Source organism: Atractosteus spatula, chromosome 2 (genome assembly GCF_055471065.1).
Source record: "Atractosteus spatula isolate fAtrSpa1 chromosome 2, fAtrSpa1.hap1, whole genome shotgun sequence".
Taxonomy (NCBI): Eukaryota; Metazoa; Chordata; class Actinopteri; order Semionotiformes; family Lepisosteidae; genus Atractosteus; species Atractosteus spatula.
Window position 1 is genome coordinate 44,116,782 of NC_142707.1, and position 13,523 is coordinate 44,130,304.

Genomic DNA, 13,523 nt, shown 5'->3' on the forward strand with positions numbered 1-13,523 from the left:
CTGTTTTCTTCTTATTTTGATTTAATGTTTCTTTTTCCAAGTTTAGTATAATAATTGTCAAGGGGTGATTGTCACTTTCTTTTTCTGATTGTGATTGAAGTACTCATTTTTCTTGGTAAAAAATGTAAATATCTTTTTGTGTGTTAGTTTGTAAGTATATTTTATAAGTAAATGTTCATATTCAGCTTTTTTTCCTCCATCTCTCTGCCAGGGAAACAAAGAAACCTCATCCTCTGCTTGCTTGCTTTTCATTTCTAATAATAGGGGGCAAGTTACCTGATATTTTAAATTGATAACAGAGGATTATTTTTACCTTTGGTGCCCCCCTGCACCCTTCAATATTTTATCCAGTCTGGGGATCCCACTGAGGATGAGGTGTGGAATACTGATTGCATTGAGGTTTTATTTTGTGACAGCCAGGGGGAAGGGAGTTTGTCCGTCCCATAGCAGAGATGGAATAAAAATCACCCAGATGAAAGGCCTGCACACAATAATCTGATCTCATCTACGTCAAGTGCAATTCTATTTTTTACTGAACTGTCTTGATACTGGGCTGAGATGCTGGGTTAAGTGTTGTTGTGGTATTCTTCTGCCAAATAACCTGTGACCTGCAATTTGTAGAGAGAAGATATTTCTTCATTTTCACAATTTGTAGCTCTAAACTTTCTACGGTATTTATTGCCTTAGAGCTGTGAGGGACACGACTGTAAATTTCAGTTTCACATGATTTTGTTTGAGGTACTAATTATAGAAGTATACAAAGCCTATCTGTGCTGAGATAAATGAAATAGAGCCCATAGGTTTATACAAAACCTATGGTCGCAAAACATAGGCAACATGATGACTGGTGCAAATACTGAACAAGTTAGCATCTCTTGGTGACTTAGATGATGTCCAGTTCCTAATGTGGAGTGCTGACTATACTTATAGAATTGCAATGCTTCTGTTTTGATTATAGATTTTTTTTTATTTTTTAATGAAATAACTTGTTTTTGATTCATTTAATAAAGTATTTGGAATGAGCTCTGTGTACTGGTAGGTACCCTGCTCTCTACCATATACAGTGGATGAGGAATATTCATGCTTTCCTCTAGACTTGTGTCCTTGTCGCAACTGTCTTTGTTTTGTAACAAGGGTCTTAGTCCCTATACTGGAGAATTAGCATCGTTAGAAGGAGAAAAATGGCTGTAATTGGGGATCCTAGTTACGATATACAGTAGCCCAGACTGTATTGTGTCTAATCTGTGCTTTGAATGAGCATTTTTACTGGTTGAGCCACTCTAAAGCTCTTGAATAAATTAGTCATTTAAACATTTCAAATGCCTGCATTGAATTCTTAAAGTGTTTTCTAACCTGTTAACAGATTTAGCTAACAGCTGTCATGTCATTACCAGCAGACACTGTTTTTCTATTTGTGATAGTTTTATACAGATGCCAATAATTATTGCCACAATAATGTACGTAAACTTAGTCGTTTTTCATATTTCACACCTGCTTGTTCTGTTTAATTAATTCACCTTTATTTGACCAATGATTTTAAAAATGTTTTTCAGAAATTCACAGGTTTGCAGTAAGGCCTTATACCTGAATATGACAAGAAATCAAAGCTAGTATCTAGTACTTATATTTTATTTAATATATTTTTACTTTAAATATATTAAAGTTTATATTTAATATATATATTATATTAATATATAATATATATTAATATATTAATATATAAATATGTATATTAATATATATAAATATATTAAATAAAATATAAGTACTAGATACTAGCTTTGATTTCTTGTCATATTCAGGTATAAGGCCTTACTGCAAACCTGTGAATTTCCCTCACGGGATCAATAAAGTATCTATCTATAATACATTTGAATTTATTATTAAATATATTGCATTTATTGCAGTTAATGAATTATGATTCTTTAATCCGTTATCTTGTGATTTGTGTTTGATGATCTTCAATACAAAATTGATTGATTTGTATTTGTAAATATTTCTGTAATGTTTTCATGATGAAAGGTTTGATTTTTCGCTTGATGGCAAATATTGCTTAATTCATTTGAGTGCTTATATCACCTTCCCTGTTCTTCAAAGTTTGTTTTTTTAGGATGAGAAGAAAAATTCATGGAATTTTTATTAAATACAAAAACATATTCTGGAATTAATGGAGTGAGGATTAGCATTCCAATTGTAAAAGACAAGAAAGAATGCATTTGCAAAGCATGAGATGAACAAAATTCTAGTTTACTTTCTTGATTTCCTGGAATATCAAAGAAAATTGAAGAAAACAGAACTTTGTAGTGTTAATGAGAAAGGTGGCTATTTGTTTCCATGCTGTTCCAATCAAAATATATTTATTTTAAGAAAAAACATGTTTCCAAATATTTGCTTAATAATTTAATAGTGGCTGTCCAGGTCTTGTTGTGTGCGATATGGAACCTCATGAAGTCCATCTTTTCAGATTCTTCCCGCAAAACTGGAGAGACCACCAAGCCCATCTATGGCTGTCAAGTTACAATTCAGTCTGAACAGGAAAAGCAGCTGATGAAACAATGCCGTCGTGAAGAGAAAAGGATCGCTAAGAGAGAAAAACGAGGAGAGGATCCTGAATCTTCAGGCATACTGCTGCACTTTGACCCTAAGGAGCTCAGGTCACAAAGGTAATATCATAATCTGTGCTGTTTCTTTACTCAGTTTATAATTCATTAGCAAGTGCTGCACTCTTACATATTATATGTCAATACATTTTCAAGTTAAAGTTAATAAAATTAAAAAGGAGATGCCTATTCGACTTCAAGTCACGTTGTGTTTTGAGAACAGGATTTTCTCTGAAAGTTTAATTTAGCAGGATAAAAAAAGGCAGTGATCTGTTTAATTAGAATTTACTTGGCCAAATCCATCTGGGGTACAGATGCAGATTAGTAAAGGTAAGCCACATTCTTGGGGAATTGTGTGAAAACCTTTGGCCAAAGATTTATGAACTCTATTCCCATTAATTTATAGCTACTATCCTCTTTTGCCCATGAGATTAATAGATTCTGTTATTCCCTTCTTGCATTGCCAACTGTTCTACACCAGTGAAAAGACTGTATTGTTGTGTGTATTGAATAAAAATTCACAATTACAAATTACTCTGTGCCTCTTAGGAATAAACATAATAATGACACACAAGAAAGAACATCCCCTATACCTGAAGTGGTGATTTATTCCTATAAATTATTCAGCAAAAATGATTTACTCAGTGATTATTTCTTCCAGCACCTTTGATCTGAATGTAATTTTGAACGTGTACATAACGTGGTTGTTTCTGCAACTGCAAATAATATGAAAGTGAAGGAGTCTATCACCAACATTGAAATTCCAGGACTCCATATCCCATGTTTAAGGCGTGGTTTGGCTGAAGTGCATAACAAAAAAAAATATATGTAGGGGGTTATTAATTAATTCAGAGATTTAAACATAAATCATTGATTTATTTTTTTCTATAAAGTTCTGTGTATAGTTTTCAAAATATATTTTTATTCTGTTGTTAAAATTCCTTCTTGGTAAACCCATTTAGTGCTTTTACGACATTACTTCCAATAATGTTTTAAATTAATTGTTGCTAGAGTAGTAAAGGTTCAGTCTGCCTTATCAACAACTGCTTTGTTAATTTCACAATAAAGAACAACTTCCCTACTTTAATGAGCAGTTTTGGAAAGTCTCTTAACAGTGTGACAACATGGCTTGAAACTTAGAGATACTACTAAAGTAATTACTGCAGTACTTAAATTTTGTGGAGGTTTTTCCTGTTCTTTATTGGTTTTGATTTTACAGGGAGCAAGCTCTGCTTACTGCTCGGAAGTCTCCAGTTTGGGGCAGACAGAGGGAGTATGAGAGAATTCATTATCCACATGTCTATGATTCCTATGCCGAAGCCACAAAAACATCTGCATTTGTTGGTGGTGCAAAGGTGTGTTGTGACTGTATAACCTTTTTTTTTTACCTGTATGTCATTTATTGTAAATGAGATTAAGTAATTCTTTTCCCCTGGGCTTAGCCTTGGCAGAATTTATTTAATATATTTTGCTGAATCCATTTTTGCTTGGCAGCTGGAGCGGGCCGTGTGCTACTGGTTAGATGGCTTGCTTCTTGCTATTTCCCTGAGGTGCTGTTAAGAAGTAGCTGCTGACATATTTAAAAGTCTTTATAGCTTAGGAATTCTATTAGTGAACAAGCTGGCTTTAACCTGCTCTTTTCTATCTGTAATTGTGTATTATTTTGTTAGACACTGTATCTTTAGTTTTTTGGAACAGGGGTGATGTGAAAAAGAACCCTTATCCCCTTTGAAAGCCTGCAATTTAAAAAGGAAAAATGTTTTAATTAAATCTGAATTTAACATAACATAATCTTTCTTTGTTATTTTGTAAAATTACTGAGCTCTACCATGTAAAGCTAAATGCTTTAAAGAATGTTTTTTTTTCTTTTGTGTAAAGCTGTAGGAATTTTTTTCTTAAAGGAATGTTTTTTGCTTCCTTTTCTGTGGGTAGCAAACTTTACTTTTTAAGAAATCCAGTTAATTAAACCATTTTCTCCCTGAGTTGAAATACCAAGTACAAATAATGAGCCCTTAGGTGTGAGCCTGAAGTGACTGATCTGCCTCTGACCTCTTCAGGCACTCTCTCAGCAGAGGTCATAGGGTCATGATGAGACAAGTCCGTCCCAGTCTGTTTCTTTCTGCAAGTCTCTATAGAGCACATTTTTTAATTAAAAGATGATGTGTGTGGGCATTGAGAAATAAGTGAAACATATTTGTGTTTTATTCTTGACTTTTTTCTTTTTTGCAATTAGACTGTATGTTCAGGTTTTTTATTTTTTTGTTCAGTCTATATAACATAATACTAAAGACCACATGAATGATATTATTGAATAAAATGGAACAGGTAAAGGTTTGTTTCATGCTGAAGAGAAAAGTAACGAGACACAACATTTTGGCTGTGGAGTTTTTTTCAGTAAACCTTGATTAAAATGTTTACTTTGAATGTTTGTCTTTATAAATGTCTTATGAATTGAACGAATTTCAACATGATCACCTAACCAAGCAATTCGTTAAATTAAGTAATTTAGTGATCACTAAATCAGAAGGGATCAGCATCCTGAATACTGTTCAGCTCTCAAGGACCAGACTTTTCTTAATTGAACAGAACACTTGTTCAAATCATCATTAATTTAAAGGTGTTGACAGTCATTAGAAGGAGGTGACCCACTATCAAGCTATTAAGGACTAGAGTTGACTAGAGAGCCCTGATCAAGATCATGAAACATTCTAATTCTAAAAATTCTGTAATGATGTGTCAGAGTTGCAAAATGCAAGTAAAGACTTTTGATCACATTAAAAGGAATCATTCTGAAAACATTTATGGGATTAAATATTTTTAAGTATTTTTATTTTTAACCTTTTTTGACTTTATATTGAAGTTTATTTTTCTTTTACATAGATGCTTCTACCTGAAGGGATTAAGAGGGAGAACAACAAAATGTATGAAGAAGTTGTCATTCCACCAAATGAGCCCATGCCAATTGGCTTTGAGGAGAAACCAGTTTACATCACTGATTTGGATGAGGTGGGTTTTAAATTCAGTCTGGATTCACTCACCAAAGAAATCAAGAAAGTGAAATGTAAAATCATTTAACCATGCTGTTTTACTAGCAGGAATCAGGAATATTATGTTATTAGTTTGTCTGTACACAAAAGCACTTGCAGATGCCAAAAGTGAATATTTTATTCCATTGTTTTGTGGCAATTTTTTCAATCATTCAGACTTTTTTAACTAAGAAAACAGATTTATGAAATGTCAGGAATACATTTAAGCTTTCTGGATATCGCACCCTGATGCTATTACATCAAGAGAAGAAAATATTACATTGAAAAGCATTTTCCTTATTTAAATATAAAAAAGTGTTGCTCAAAAACTAAAAGACAATGTTGGATTATAATGGAATTCTAGGCAGAAGTGTGTGCAAATCCCATCTGGGATTGCTGCTGTATTCTTGTGCAATCAGATCTGAAATAATATGACTATAATAATCTGTTAGACGTTAGGTTGAATCATCTAACTGAAATGTTCTAATGTTCAGATTAGAGATTGCCTGTGCCACTTGCTTTCACAGGCTGGGAATCCTCAGGTGTGTAACACAATTGGCTAAGTCCTTCTGACTTCTATAGAACTTGTATAAGTTGAAAGACCAGTGAGTGGCTGCCCAGCAGTGACATTGGTCTCTGTATGAATGGAGGGCTGGCTGGTGTCTGTGGGAGCTATGTCTGTTCTCCTATTAAAATGTTAGTTTTGCTGTTTTCAGTGAACATTCTTACGTGCCAAGATATTTTCAGTTGAGTGTTTTCAAATTGTGTTATGAAAGGGAAAAGGTTTTCTGTAATTGAATAGAATAACTAAATGAAATATAGCTAAGAGACATATTTTCACTTTTTTTTTCTTTAGAATGAAACCATTTTAATGCTGGCAAGTAATAAAGTTTAGAGAGATTTATCACGTTACAATTGCTGTGTTCCTCTCAGAATACTAATGTAAACCAAACCAATCTCCAATTCCTATAGACAGCCTTTGTTGTCAAATAACAAAAATAATTTAGTTTAATTATACCTAAGCCTTTAAGTTTCATTATTATTGTTATTAGTTTCATTAGTACTATGTTAAAAATAGTTGGAAAAGTATGCCAGGGCTATTATTATTCCATTTGAAATAATCTCTAGAATCTGAATTCATAATTTAAGAAAAAAGCCAGAAAACAGAGAGCTCAGTTATATGGCAAACTGAAACATTTAGGATAGGTCAACATGGAGTTTTGAACTATACCTTTAAACTGGTGATATACTGTAGCATTGGTGGTATAGTACACAAAAATACACAAGCTAAGCGGTTTTGTTTCCTAGTAGGCACCTTCTCCATTTTGTGGCTAAGATCATGTGCAATGGAAGTGGGAGGTTGGGTCAATTGTAAATAGGCTTCAGCAGAGGATGTATCTTTAGAGGTCTTGAGTGACTGGCGGATAAACTATCAGAGTCAGTAATAGGAAACCTTTAGATGATGAAAGGGAAATGGATAATATATTGAATGAATATTTCACTCAAGCTTTTACCAAGAAAGAGACAACATACTTCATGCTGAAGAAAGTTCTATATCAAATACAATTAGGTTACAAGAGGCAGAAGGGTTACTAAGAGCACTTAAAACTGCAGGACCTGCTGTAGGTAAGGAAGGGAGAGATGTTATATTCATAGACTGGAAACAAAACTCTTTTAGCAATCACTTACACCAAAAGGCAGGTGTAATATCCATTGACGGGAAGATTGTAAATGTAGCACCTGTTCATACAAAGAGTGACAGAACTGAATGAATAATAGTAATAATAGTTCAATACTTTTTACATCTATTACTTGTAAGGATATAGAAATGATATTTTAACTAAAAAATAGGATTATCTATATAGCAGTAGAATTCTAATGGATTCTCAGTTTGGATATGGAAAAGGGTAGCCTTGCTTAACTAACTTGTTATATAGAGTTCTTTAAACAAGGAACAGCAGAAATGGTTACACAGAGCATGTGATGTGGCATATTTAGATTTTCAAAAGGCTTTTAATGAAGTTCCTCATAAAATATTAATTCTTAAATTGCAGGCATTGGGCATTCTAGGTAATGCATGTGCCTGGTTTAAAAACTGGTTAATGGATAAAAAAACAGAGTACAGATAAGAGTTGAACACTTTAGATTGGTGTGACATAATTAGAGGATTAGCACAGGGATCCGTTTTAAGACCACTACTTTTCAAATTTATATCGGTGATCTGGTTACTGGAATATATAGTAAACCTGTTAAGTTCTTTATATGTTGGGTTCAGGGAACAAAAAGTCTGTCTGTATAGTGAAACAATGTATAAAGGGGTGTATAAAGGGAGAACAGAATAAACTTGGAGGGTTTGGGACCATAACAGCATAAAATTTGCCCATGCAACTTAAAGCAAGGGGTTTATTCCATGAGAGTTAATGGAATACAGTTGGGTTAGAGACCATAAATTAGACTGTGTGTGTGTTTCATTCTAGGTTATTTTCCTAAATAATCCAACTTATAACGAAATGACTTACAAAGGGGAATACTGCATATCTCAACCTAATTACATTATTCCTTATGGCTATTAATATTCACAACATACAGTTCAGACAGGGGTATATACATTTAATGTACCTGTAACCAATAAAAACGATAAAGTGAAATGTTGTAGTCTTGTCAAAACCAACAAAGTCATTCACTACTTTATATCAATGCCAGGAGCATTGTGAAGAAGGATTTTAAATGTTACTATTTTTTCATTTCTGGAACAAAGTGACCTACAAATGACGAATGTTGCTGGCTTTTGCTGCCTCAAAAAATGTCATAATTGTGGGGAGTTTTTATGACACTTTCTAACCAAACTACTGTCCTCAGCAAAGTTCATCATACAAAGTAGCGTACCGAGTAGCACAATGCAAGAAACCTCATACTATTGGAGTACCAAGGAATAAGCAACAGAGCTCTGTGAATTCTGCTTCCCTTTGCAATGTTCTGCCTCTGTGAAGCTGGGTTTTCAGCACTAGTGGTTATCAAATACAAGTTCAGATCAAAAGTCAATGCTGAGGAGATTTTTGCCATTTAAAAAATACTACCCAGTATTTTCAGTGAATTATGTTAACATAATTTATTAAACAAGCACACCTACCCATTAAGAGGCACAGACAAAAAGACATTGTATACTCCCCCTTTTTTAAAAAACATTGATGTTAGATTTTTACATTTTTTATGCATTTTATTTGCATTTTACAAAGATGTTGACTATTTTTTAATTTTTTCAAATTGTTGGCACATTCAAATAATTTCAGTAAAATGTGTTGTCAAGTATTTAACTTTTTTGTTTTTATTTTGACCCATCATTTCCTTTTCAAATTTATAATCTTTTGTAAAATATCGCACTGCCATAGAACATATTTTTGACACAGGGGAGGCATGTGGAAAATTTGACAGGTAATGGGAGGCATGGACCCAAAAAGTTTGGAAACCCCTGCCAATTTGATTCACCAGTTAGAGTGGGTCCATCGTACTGTGAGGGAACCTGTGCCAAAAAGAGCAAATTGAAGAAGCAGTAAGTTGACAGTGACTGCAGAGTGTGCATATAAAATTGCTAAACAAAGCAAGCCACTCTCTGAAGGGGATCTTTTGAAGGAGTGTATGATAGAAACCGTAGATATTCTTTGTCCAGAGAGCAAGAACAAATTTGAGAAAATAAGATTATCAAGCAGAAAAGTTACCCGTCGGGTCGAGGTAATCGGTGACTTGGCTTGTAAGGTGAATGTCAAGTTTTATTCTGTTTTTTTAATATTTGAAATATTTTTTTTCTCTCAGGTTATCGTTAACCTTGAACTAATAAGCCTATGTTGGATTCTAAACTTATATAGGGCATAGGCTATCTGTAACAGCAGCGTGAAGTGGCCCTCTATATACAGTTTCAAAATTTTATGTGGCCCTTGGGACAAAAAGTTTGCCCATCCCTGTTCTAGATGATGAATTCTGAACATATTAGGGTTTGTTCAGTGTGGATGTAGATATTACAGTGCTTGGGGGTGCATTAATTGATTCTAGAAAAGTCAAGTGTGTTGACCAGCTTTTCTACTTCAGTCCAAGACATCATAAGACATAGTTTGATGATACTTCTGTGGTGGAAGAATAATGTTTTTACAATATTTTGCACGAGGGTCGAAAGTTCAGTCAGGATCAAAAATATTGAGCTCCTACCTGATTTCGTCTGCTCCCTATGTAATGTGCTGGGTGGCTGTTGGCTTCAAAGTAAACAAACCATCAAAATCTATTTAAAGACTGTTCCACACAAGATCTTAAAAAGTCATACAATTAATGAGACTAACTCACTAATTACCTTCTATTATCTCACCCCCAGGAAGCCTCAGCTCACCTGACCAAGGCTTTCCCAAAGGCTTCTGGCCTACTGTATGTAGTCAGACAAGGTAGCCATTTTGTCTGGACTGGCTATGCCCTCACTGTGTATTGTTAAAAATGTAGAATTTAAATCAAGGAATAATACACTAGTATAGTGGTTTATTCAGCATTCATTCAATTTCTAAAGATCTGTTAAATATTTAAGAGATTTAAAATTATTTAAATTATGATTTTGAACAGGTAAGTAATTTAGATATCTTTTGGAACATAAAATGGAGACCTTTCAACTTTTGGGGAGATCAGTGATCCTTTAATTGAACACATTACTCCTCTAATTGATCAACTAGTTATAAGTTCTTTATATTTAAATTAATATTTGATTCAAGATGCACTAAAAAAAGCAAAGTGGATTGTATACCAGGGTTGAATTACCATTGAACCAGAACCAGGATTGAAGAATGCTGTACTAGTAAAATCTCACTATGGTTTTGCAGGCTTGGGCAGTTCAGGTCCTGGAGGGCTTTTGTGTCTGCATGTTTTCTTTCCAGCTCAGGTCTGAACAAGCTCAGGCAGCTAATTGTTGGTTTAATGGTACCAATTTAGTTGGTTCTTCCAGCCCTTCTTCTGCTTTAGAGAGATCTAGATAGCATACAGAAACACAGGTTCTTGGGCCTTCATGCCTGGGATATTGAGCATCTCTAGTCACTATGTTACAAAAAGGTTATTAATGCTATGAAATCAGTCTGGAGAAGGACTACCAGATACATTCCTGTGCTCAAAGGACAGTCCTACTCTTGACAAGATTAAAGGAATGTTCTGCACAGACAGGCTGAAAGAACTGAACCTTTTTATTCTGAGATTCAGATCAAGTATTCAGATACCTTAAAGGCACTGAGAGAGACAACCCAATGGACTTCAAGAGTGAAACAGAATATGGGAGGTCATTTGAAACTGAGAATAAGGGGGTACAAAGGGTTGTGGGAGTCTGGCAAAAGCCACTCAGTTTTTTTGTTGAAGACGATACCCTGCTTTCTTTCTAGAAATGGTTTGATGAGTTCCTTGCATCAGTTAGCTAGCTAACCAAATCAGCTGGATTAACTGAAAGGACTCTTTTTATGTGTAACCTTTCTTAAATTTTATGACTTTTCTTCTTTAATCTGTTCTACTAAAAACATTCTCAGCAAGCTTTAAAAAACTATTTTCAGAAACTTTTGATAAGTATTTTATTAGTATTGTGTAACAGTCTGAATAGAGATAACGAGACTGTCATACAATGCACATCATCCAGGTGGATGCTGCACATTGGTGGTGGTGGAGGGGAGTCCCCATTACCTGTAAAGCGCTTTGAGTGGAGTGTCCAGAAAAGCGCTATATAAGTGTAAGCAATTATTATTATTATTATTATTATTATTATAATTATAATGCACATACTATAATAGTACTAGACAAATAATACAAATATGTTAGAATAAAAGTAGATAATATAACGCACTCCTTTAGGTTCAGGCAGTAATATAACTCTCATTCTCAGCTGCACATTATTATTATTTTTATGTGCTAGAAAATGAACCCTGCTGAGTAAGGGAGGTGGATGGCAGTCTAAATTTGTTTCAGCTCTCTCTCATGGAGAGAAACAAGTATTAGTCATGAACTGTCTATTGTAGATGCTGTTTTAAAACAATTACATTTTTGTAACACAATTTCTGCGCTATAGGCAACACTGATTGAGACCCGGATCCTTAGTAAAAAAGGCACATTTTTGGTTGAAGAGGTTAAGCCATTGCAGGTCATCACTGCAGTTATATAATTTAATACAAATATTTCCAGTAGTTGGATAAAACAAATTGTTACCCCTTTTTCTTCTTCTGTAGTATGTTTTGATATTTTTTCTGATAAAAGCTTTTATCTTTTCTCATTGCAAATAGCAGATTATTGAATTCCATTCACTTTCAGTGTTTTTCTTTATTGTGATTAGCTGGAATTATTTTGGAGTCTAGTTTGATGATTTAATGACAAGTAATCAGTCATAGCATTCTTTATATTAGCTGTTACAATTCTAAGTGATATGTGTATCACATCTTTAATACAGTTTTGAATGTGATCGTAGCAGTAGTTAGAAACGTCAATGTTGGTTGCATATTGGAAGTGGAGAGCTCAGATTCTGAATCACAACTGATTTCATTAAGCTAAATTTCCTGTTATTGCTACACCAATAGGTATACAGGATTTTTAGATTAATTTTTTTAGGACATAAGAAATGTTAGAAATTTAGACCAGTCAGATCATCGTTCTAGTTTCTAGTAGCTTATTTTTACAAGCAACATCCTGGTAACATTGGGACTGTGATCACGGCAGTGCTCAGCTTGTTATTTACACAGTTAATGATTTATACAAGAGTGTCATCAAGCAATTTAATGAGGGATACCAGGAAATTTATTTGAGTGCTGCCTAATACCCTTGTGTCCTGGCCAAATTTCTCTCTGGCCTTTACCAATCATGGCCTCCTAATAGTCCCCATCTCTGATTTGGCTTCATGACTCTGTTTGTCTCCCCACGGATAGCTGATGTGTGGTGAGTGTACTGGTGCATTTTGGGAGAGGTCAAATCATCCAGGTGGATTGGTGATGGAGGGGAGTCCCCAATACAGTAAAGTGCTTTGAGTGGAGTACCCAGAAAAGCGCTATATAAGTGTAAGGAATTAGTAGCAGTAGTCATAGTAATAGTAATGTTTTGTAGACACCTTCAACCATTTGTGTAAGTAAATTCCTCTTGTTTTCTCTTTTCCTATGTCCCTGGGTCCTTGTTTCACAAGGAAAAAATTAAGAACTGTGTTTCACAAGCTTCTTTATATTCTAATCAAATCAAACAATTTTGCACAGAATTGTCATTGTATACCTTGTACACAAGATGAACCTAACTGGGGTTCTTCTGAAGATTTTAGACTAAATAATTAGTACCATGACAACCAAGAAAGAGGTTAGAGTGCGGAGCGGTGTCATCTTGTGAGCTGCAAAGGAACAAATAGAGATTAATTCCCTGCTGTAAAAAGAAGTAAGAAATCAGCACTTGAAATGCTAAAAATGTTTTAATTAAGTATACTTGTGGTCCTATAGTTTTTATAGATCTTACTATTGATGTAGACTTTTTGTTTTACTTTAGAAAAGGCACCTGACACCTTTTTGATGTTATATTCACAGCTGTTTTTTTATCTAAGTTTTGGGTGCATATTCTATTTTTAATTAAATTTTGTGATATTTTTCATTTATGCTAATATTCAAATCTTAGCTTCCTGTAACTCTTACCTAGTTAATTAGGTTTTATTTAGTGTTATTTTTGGTTTGCTAAATGTGATATTTCTAATTCAGCTATGAAGGAACTTGGCTGTATTACATGGCAGGATGTATGATTGTTATGATGGAGGATTGAAGGACAGGCGTGGGCTCTGATAAAATCACAGCTTTTGTCCTCCTGTTAATCATGGCTCTTCATGGTGGCTTTTTATTTGCCATGGGGCCCTTGCTTCTGCCCAATAGAAACC

At 34.2% G+C, this 13,523-nt stretch overlaps 1 protein-coding gene across 1 annotated transcript in view; it reads left to right on the top strand.

Moving 5' to 3' along the window:
• ascc3 (activating signal cointegrator 1 complex subunit 3) overlaps positions 1–13,523 on the top strand; it is a 382,719-nt gene that overhangs the window by 47,566 nt on the left and 321,630 nt on the right. Inside the window, exons 6-8 of the mRNA XM_088905827.1 lie at positions 2,465–2,663; positions 3,820–3,955; positions 5,481–5,606. Coding sequence (XP_088761953.1) covers positions 2,465–2,663; positions 3,820–3,955; positions 5,481–5,606 — 461 coding nt within the window. The remainder of the gene's footprint in view (positions 1–2,464; positions 2,664–3,819; positions 3,956–5,480; positions 5,607–13,523) is intronic.